Source organism: Ascaphus truei, assembly GCF_040206685.1.
Source record: "Ascaphus truei isolate aAscTru1 chromosome 12 unlocalized genomic scaffold, aAscTru1.hap1 SUPER_12_unloc_3, whole genome shotgun sequence".
NCBI lineage: Eukaryota > Metazoa > Chordata > Amphibia > Anura > Ascaphidae > Ascaphus > Ascaphus truei.
The window spans coordinates 651,541-660,392 of record NW_027453839.1 but is presented as its reverse complement, the minus strand read 5'-3'; the positions used below and the strand labels follow the sequence as shown (position 1 = coordinate 660,392).

The 8,852-nt window shown below is 45.5% G+C and overlaps 2 protein-coding genes across 2 annotated transcripts; one reads left to right on the top strand and one right to left on the bottom strand.

The window, feature by feature from the left end:
• Nucleotides 1-1,694: 1,694 nt before the first annotated feature.
• LOC142473647 (histone H3) lies at nucleotides 1,695-2,754 on the top strand. Its single transcript, XM_075580741.1, has one exon. It carries the CDS (start codon nucleotides 1,713-1,715, stop codon nucleotides 2,121-2,123), a length of 411 nt encoding a protein of 136 aa, XP_075436856.1. The 5' UTR covers nucleotides 1,695-1,712; the 3' UTR covers nucleotides 2,124-2,754.
• LOC142473648 (histone H1.5-like) lies at nucleotides 2,649-3,540 on the bottom strand. The gene has a single exon (XM_075580742.1). The coding sequence runs from the start codon at nucleotides 3,512-3,514 to the stop codon at nucleotides 3,191-3,193; it is 324 nt and encodes a 107-aa protein (XP_075436857.1). The 5' UTR covers nucleotides 3,515-3,540; the 3' UTR covers nucleotides 2,649-3,190.
• Between the last annotated feature and the right edge of the window lie 5,312 nt (nucleotides 3,541-8,852).

Here is an 8,852-nt window from a genome sequence, read left to right as displayed (position 1 = left end):
TTTAGGCACATAATAATAATAATAATAATAATAATAATAATAATAATAATAATAATAATAATAATAATAATAATAATAATGTTATTGTTGTTATTATTATTATTATTATTATTATTATTATTATTATTATTATTATTATTATTATTATTATTATTATATGTTAGATTTCATTCACTGAGGTTGTCACAAACAACGTATTAATTTTATTTTACTTATTTCTGTGGGGGAAAAAATGATGGTCTCCAAAAAATTAGAGTATTGAATGTATTGATTCCAATACATATGTAATGCATTTTATCTATAAATAATAAAAGAACAAAACAGCATTGGATACGTTATAGATAATATATTAATTAGAGGAGGTGAACTATTGGAGAGAAACAACTGTTTTTCTCTTCACCACTTAAAGTAAAGATTGGTAGGTTCATGTGTAATGTTTGTTCATAGTAATAGTGTGACAAGTATTAAAAGTGAAGGCTTATTAAGAATGGGATATTGAGTGCAGCTTTGGGGAAAATATCTCTTCAATTTGTAGTTACAAATAACTAACTGACTTATTCAGGATACATAAGAAATCTATAGTTTAAAAAAGAATGAACAGTATGAGAAGATACATTAATTAATAAAAAAAAAACATATTGAAACAATGGAAATATATCCTTATCCAGATCTGCCTAAATGGTGAAATAGTTTGACAAGCATTGGAAAAAAGATGCAAAAACACAGCAACAATTAATGCATAATTAAATAGTCATCTTACATGCTAATATTGAAAATGAAAAATAAAAAACAAGTCTTGATATAGTTCAGCTTCTGTTTAAATGTATTAGATAGTGTGTATTTACATTGGTAATTTTAATATTTCATATGCAGTGATATAGTTCAATAAATAAGGAATGAGGATACGTTTAATAGATATCTTTAAATACAGGCCCCTGTTCAGTCTAGTTATATTACTCTAACATCAGATGTTCATCTTTATTTAGAAAATACACAATACATTATGGAATATTTAATTTGTGCTTAAACTATAACACATTGTGTATACACATATACAGACTTGGTATTTTAATTAAAAGCAAACTACTGTGACTGGAGCATTAGAGGGAAGCCAAAGAGCCCGGTTAGGAGCTGATCAGATCACACAGAGCAGTGACAGCGAGAAGACATTTAGGGATGCCCCATTTATAGCGCAGCACTGCCACCGTGTGGTGCTCTGGGAACTGCAGGCATTAAGGAAACGAGCCGCGCGGATCCGCTTCTTTGTGTCTCTGTGTTCGGGTTTATAATAATAACACAATGTGAACATTAGAAGAAGAGGAACCAAGAAAGTCCCATTGAAGCAATGATCTGGGAAAGAAAACCCCTCATATTACATTTCACCGATTAAAGATCATTTGAATACTTGGTATAAGTACATGTTCCATGTCAGAGAGCTCTGTGCTGTATCTGTGCAAACACTAATGTTATCACATTAAATCTTTTTAATTGTCCCACTTACAAGCACTAAATATATAATAACTTTATTAGGACGATATCGGTCTGAGGCGGGATTTTTGAACATCGCAACGGCTTTCACAGAACCAATCAGAGCGAAGGGCGGGACCAAAGCAGCCAATCACAGCGATCTGCAGTCCATAAATACGCAGCTGCAGCGTTTTTTTTCTTTATTAGTTCCTGACCGGAGACGCGCACTGACACAGCAGCACAGGATGGCCCGGACCAAGCAGACCGCCCGGAAATCCACCGGAGGGAAGGCTCCCCGTAAGCAGCTAGCGACCAAGGCTGCCAGAAAGAGCGCACCGGCCACCGGCGGAGTGAAGAAGCCTCACCGCTACCGGCCCGGTACTGTGGCTCTCAGGGAGATCCGCCGCTACCAGAAGTCCACCGAGCTGCTCATCCGCAAGCTGCCCTTCCAGCGCCTGGTCCGGGAGATCGCCCAGGACTTCAAGACTGACCTGCGCTTCCAGAGCTCGGCTGTCATGGCTCTGCAGGAGGCCAGCGAGGCTTATCTGGTGGGGCTCTTCGAGGACACCAACCTGTGCGCTATCCACGCCAAGAGGGTCACCATCATGCCCAAGGACATCCAGCTGGCCCGCAGGATCAGAGGCGAGAGAGCTTAGGCCGGCTGCACCCTGACTTCATTTACACCCCAAAAACAAAGGCTCTTTTAAGAGCCACCACATTTTCAATGAAATTGCCTGATCAATATGAACACACGGATACTGATCTCAATATAGAGAATTAAAGAAGTGTGTTATCATTGTACCAACATATGTACTTGATATGTGACAATATAGATAAACGCACCTTCAATATTTGTGTATTCTTTGTCATGTGATATATAGACTTGCATGCATAGTCACCATTTCATGCTGTATATGGGTGCACGTAAAGACAAACCTGTAAATGTCCCCCCTCCCATGTGCCACTGGTGATCAAACTGAAGTGTTATGGAATAGCGTGTGCTTGATGCTTTCAATGTGATGTAAACAATTTTTTTAATAACATGGTGATAAATACGTTTTTCTGATGTAAACTACACTTTTTTTAATTTTATATAAACCGTGTATGTGAATATTATGTAGACAAACAAAACCATAATGTCACCTAATGTCAGTTTGTCCGAGAATTTTTTATTCGTGAAATAGGTTAGGGACTACAAACTTACACATGCACCTTACAGTGCTCGCAGTATCAATTCATATACACTTATGCTCTGGCAGTGTAACACAAACCCCTGCATGGGATAAGTTGGAGAAACATTCCCAGTTACACATTATGTGCACAGCTCTCTATGTGGGGTTGTGGTGGCTCTTAAAAGAGCCTTTGTGTTTGTAAGAGGCTGAAGTTCTCGGTCTCACTTCTTAGGAGCTGCCGCCCTCTTGGGCTTTGCTGCTTTGGGTTTGGCTGCCTTGGCCTTAGCTGGACTCTTAGCAGCTTTTGTCTTCACAGCCTTTTTAGCCGCCGGGCTCTTCACAGCCTTCCTGGGCTTGGCAGCTTTAGACTTCTTCGGGCTTTTTGCTGGCTTCTTGGCGGCCGCCGGTTTCTTGACCTTTTTGGGGCTTTTCTTCACTCCCGCCGGAGCCTTTTTGGGTTTCTTGGGGGACTTGGCGGGTTTCTTTGCCACTGGCTTCTTGGGTTTCCCCACATCCCTTTTCTTGGCCGCCTTCTCCTTGCTCTCCAGCTGCTACTTATTCAGCTTGAACGATCCGGAGGCTCCGCTCCCTTTCAGCTGGATCAGGGTTTCCTTGCTCACCAAGCCCTTGAGAGCCAGCTTCAGGCGGCTGTTATTCTTCTCCACATCGTAGCCTCCTGCAGCCAGAGCCTTCTTCAGAGCGGACAGGGAGACCCCGCTGCGCTCCTTAGAGGCGGACACAGCTCTCACTATCAGATCGGACACGCTGGGACCGGACTTTGCTGGGCGGCTTTTCGAGGCTCCGGACGCTTTCTTCGGCTGCTTCTTCTTGGCGGCGCTTTCAGCTGGAGGAGGAGCAGGAGCGGTCTCGGCCATTGCAGCTGCAGGTAAAATATCCCAACACACTGACAGAAAGTTATACTGGGGGCGGGGACCTGCCGGAACTTATATAGAGAGCCTGCTGCTCTGTGATTGGTTAGTTATCGGAGTGAGCTTCTTTCTCATTGGGTATAATCACTAAGCCCCGCCCCTGACTCTCATCCTCCCGGATCACAAACACTGCTCTGACTTTGTGTTTCTGAGGCTGCAAGAAAAGGGCATTTTATCCCCTAATTATTACTCACATCCCCCCTTCTTGCATGCAATTTATAAGGAATTATATTCTCTTCACTGCTGTATCATTTTTCTGCTGGGAAAGTACAAACACAATTAGGAATAATGGGTGAAAGTTCGGCTCTGTAGCCCGGGATTTGCCAGATTTCATTCATATCTGTCTATTTCTGTCACTTTTACTTTGCTCAGACTAAATGTGCAACCTCCATCCTCATACAGTGACACTAAGAACATATTATTCTACAGTATCAGTTTAAAATAATGTGCATATAAATATATAAACATGGTCTGGGGATTCACTATATATGTACAAGTAGCACAATAATTCCTGTGCAGTGTACATTGCTATTTCATGTTGTTCCATTTCCCCGGTACTAAGCTCTGTATTATTCCATTGTCAGTTATGAATATTGGTTATTAAATGGGAGATTCGAAAAGTTTTGTATTCCATCTGTTCTGCAAATGAATAGTTTATAATGATATGTATGTAACATGTTTTCTAAAAACAATCATAGTAACATACACATCATGTGAATGACAGTAAATATATTTTAATAATGTAATAATCAAACAACTATTTTGTTTAAGCTTTATAATACAATTGGGAAGTGTTAAAAATATGTTTATCTGTGGGTTACAAAAAAATGTGTATGTGATATTAATGGAAGATTAGGTTATTAATCACCCTGTGTGTTACATAACTATGTAATGTCATTATTAGCACTATGTATAGGAACTGACATGTTTTGTGACCATTGTCACCAGAGCCCAGAACTTTTAACATCTTTACATCAGGATCACTATCACCAGAAATAAATAATAATAATAAAAATAATAGTACGTTCTTGTATAGCGCTGCTAGTTTTATGTAGCACTTTACAGGGACATTTTGCAGACACAGTCCCTGCCCCGTGGAGCTTACAATCTATTTTGTTGGAGCCAGAGACACAGGGAGATAAAATGACTTGGCCAAGGTCACACGTGGTTGACACTAGGAGTTGAACCAGGCTTCAAACTCACTCTCAATGCCAGTGTGTTTTACTCAGTGTTTACTCACTGAGCCACTCCTTCTCCCGAATGACACACTAGTTGAATAAACAAAAGTTTATTCTGGCAAGCCAGAAAACACACAACATACATGTGACGGTTGGGGTAGCCAGCCTCACATAATAAGGTAAAGCCTGGCGTCTCTCAGCTGTGTCTCCGTAAAACTCCCACTTGCTCCGCTGACCGGGCTTCTCTGGCGCTTCTCAGCTGAGATCAGTGCTTGTGTATGCTATTTAACACAAAGCACTTTTTAAAAGCCTGCCAGCGCATCTCCGATCGCCTCCATAGGTTGTCTGGTTCCCTACACCGGCCTCACTCCTTACATAGCCCCTGCTGGATATCCTTAACATGGAGCAGGGGCCCTTGACCAATCACAACTTGTATTGTGACGTTGCCGCCAAACACAGGATGAGCACTCGCCCTGCTGCACAAATGGGGGAAGGGGATCAGCTTAAGTGCTCAAGACCAACCCTGCAATAGGTCCCCCCGGTCAGCCCCAAATATCCCGCTGGGAAGGCGCCACCAGGTCTGCGGGAAACAATTGGCTCTAGCCCAGTGACCTTATTTCTAGCCCTTTCCTGCTCACCATTTTTTTTCACCATAAGCTTTAATGGTCCCCAGGCCTGAGCCTGGGGTGGACATGCTTTCCCCCGATGGGGAACAATGACAGCCCTTGTGCTTTCTTCCCCTCCCAGCACAAGACTGACTAAATGTGATACTGTGAGGATTCGCTGTTCTGCTGCTCCTGCCCCTTTAACCCTCACTTGCCCATTGGACTACCATAACACTCAAGAGTGGCAAACTGGGGTGGAACTTACGCACGGTGCGCGGGTTCTGTGCAGTCCCCTTCGGTCTCTGGGCATGGAGCGCGTTCTTGCTCCTCCTGTCTTGATGCGCAGCGCGCATGCATGGTACACGGTCTTCCCTGTGGTCTGCGGTATCCGCCCCTCTGACCCGCCCCCGTCCTGGCATCACCCCTATGCAGCGCGGTTACGCCCCTCACTCCGCCTCTACCTCAGCGGGTCCTGCCTCTGGTACCCGGCCCTGTCCTGATATCACTGTAATGCGGCGCAGTTGCGCCCCTCCTCTATCTCCATGGGTCTCGCCTCTGGTTTCCGCCCTCATGGCGGTGCGGGTGTCGTGGCGCACAATGACAGCGCGTGACCAGGTCACCTACGGGTTTTGCGGGGGGCATGCACAAATTCTGACGCGGTAGCTATTGGCTGTGTAATAGGACACACCTGCATGATCCAGCAGCCTATCCTGTCCGCACGTCTGCTTCCTGGTTGCCTCCCATTGGTGGGAGGTCCTATAAATATGCTTTCAGAGCTCCCAGTCATTGCCGAGCATAACCTCTGTTTGTGTGACGCTGCAGTCATCACCTAGTTCCTGTCTGCCTGAACCCTGCTGCCTGACCCTGCATGGATACTACTCTGTGATGCTCTCCTGCACTGACCTTGGCTTTGGCAACGACTACTCTGTGATGCTCTCCTGCTTGGCTCCACGACTACTCTACGCTCTACCACCCTGACCCTGGCTACGTACCCCAACAATCCGCTGCTCTATACTCCAAGATTCACAAGTACCTCACTTACCCTGTCTTCTGTTACTCTGATCCGGCCTGTACGACTGTCCTATACTCTAGATGTGCCCTCGTGGTTGTGGTTGGCGTTCTATACAAATCCATACCTCAGCCCCACGGTCACGCCTCGTTTGTAGTGAGCTACGGGTTACAGATACTCCCAATTGGAAGTCTCTGCAAGGGGCGGGCTCATGGACTGTACCCATCTTGGATAGGCTTACACAGGCCATGAGTCACCACCTTACTTCCTTCACTGGGGGGTCACTGGCTCATAGATTAACCTGTTAGTGCTCTGAACATAATAGGGACTTACATAATAGATACACTATGTGGGAAAGAGAGGAATTATGGGACATACCCTCTTACACTGGATAGGGGTAGTTTGGGCAGTTAACACGCAGGTGGCCCAGCCAATTACACAAGGAGCACTGGCCCTCGTGGGCAACCTCCATCGGCTCTACTTCAACACCCCGGGTTTTTGACTTCTTCCCCCCTGGTTTGGTGGCCTGGGGAGGGTGAGCTACCTTAGGTCTTTTGACCGCCAGCACTGGAGTAAGGGTAAGGAAACGCTTTTCCAACTGTGGCCGTGTGGCCACTGTCACGATGGACGGATCGTATCAACAATTTTATATTTTAGGGAAATAGATTGAGCACACAAGTTGAGCAAAATAAACTGACATTTATTTCCTTAATAGACAGACACACGACAACCTTAGAATATACTTGACAAAACACTTACTGAGGAAGAGAATGGGATAGAATGTCCAGAAGTAAAACAAAGCACCAGAATATTGTCTTTTAAAATGCTGTCCTTTTGCAAGGGGCGTAAATTGCCAGCCCAATAAGTCTGTGAAAATTGCAAAGTTCTTTCTGGTCCATTGGGGTTCGTTAGATAACCCCCAGCACTAACGGGATCCTGAAGAAGAGTTATGTCCTTGGTTCTGATGTAATTAACTTGTTGCGTTAGGGAATCGTTGCTGCTGCTCTTATCCGCTTGTAGAAGCAAAGTGGAAATTTGTTCATATTGTAAAAGAGAGACGAAAGACAACGGGGATAGCTTAGGGAGCATGTATATAGGGTCGGCTAGCATATCTATAACATACCCGCCCAATCCCCTTCGTGGGAACCTCCATCCCACCAATCTCCATCTTGCCCCCAGTTTGCAGATGGGCACTACAGGGATTTCCAGTTGATACAGCGCCTGTGCAACTCTGACACCTGGGCTGCTTACCATATGAGTGCTCCCCTTTTTACCTGGCTTCTCCCAGGCTAGGAGTTGGACCCAAGGTGTGAACTAGCCCAGATGACTAACAGGATCTCCTGGTCAGCGAGCATCCCGGCTAATTCACACTTTGTGGCTCTGGGGCTTTCATCTGCAACACTTCCCTAGATCCATAGCCATTGCCCTAACAGGGAGTCTCTGAAGTTTGCAGAAGGAAGTGCCCCCAGCTCATCAGTGTAAAACATGTTGTTACTGGTTGCATTGCAAAGGCAAGTAGAAAAAGCCTCATCCTGCCTGTACATTTAAAACTGCAGCCAGATAGGCACTTTATTAAAAATATATGTTCTATTTGTCCTAAAGTCATCACTGGAGTTATCGGCATTCGGCCGTGCCTGGGATGTCTGCCAGCAAGTAGGCAAGCCAGGTGACAGTGCGAAGGCTCCCCTTAGACCACCACCGGGGCTAGGTAAGCCCTTTCAGCACAAGGCTGTTCAGTGGGACGGCGGCATTCACTTTCTGTAGCCCATCGCTGGGAGTTCTGGAGAGCCGGATCCTGCCTGATGTCCTTGGAGAAGCAAGGCAGGGAAGCTCAGTGTAGCAGGCGGGACGCTGATGTGGTAGTGGTTGTGGCCACTATTTGTGGGGCTAAGCACCCGGAGACCGAGACCCTGAAGACTATCTCAGAGGCGGACCTCAACCCTCCAGGGCTTTCCCCAGTTGCCATTCCTACTATGGCGTATAATTGTGAGGCTCTGTTTGCCATGTTGGGTCAAGGCGCAATGGCAGACCCTCACCTACAGTTAACCTAAATACTGAGAGACCTTGTCAGACCTTCTCCTGCCCTATCCCAGACCCCAAAATGAGGCCCCAGTACCTCCCTGGGGTCTGATAATTTATAAATAACATACCTCCCCATACACCACATTTTTCACCATTGTGTCCAGTATTTTTGGACAAGACACTTGGCAACCCTAGTGCTGGCAAGCCAAGTACTTCCAGAAGCTGACTCTACATGAGACACTAGCCGAGGTTGAGTCAGCCATGAGCCAGAGGGGCTGAACGAGAGATTGACCGAGACATTGCCGGTGAATCTGTCTCCATGAGAGCAACCTTGCTGGCTTAGGAATGTGCCACACAGGTGCTTTGACTTCTGGCCGCCAAGATGACGGACGACGGTGTGCCCCCGAGTACACAGCAAGAAAAGTGGGTACTGACCCCTGCTACTATGCCGGTTAGGAGAGCACCCCAAA

Bases quoted from the DNA above. Each gene is read 5' to 3' on its own strand.
- LOC142473648 (XM_075580742.1), bottom strand. From the start codon at position 3,514: ATGGCCGAGACCGCTCCTGCTCCTCCTCCAGCTGAAAGCGCCGCCAAG.
- LOC142473647 (XM_075580741.1), top strand. From the start codon at position 1,713: ATGGCCCGGACCAAGCAGACCGCCCGGAAATCCACCGGAGGGAAGGCT.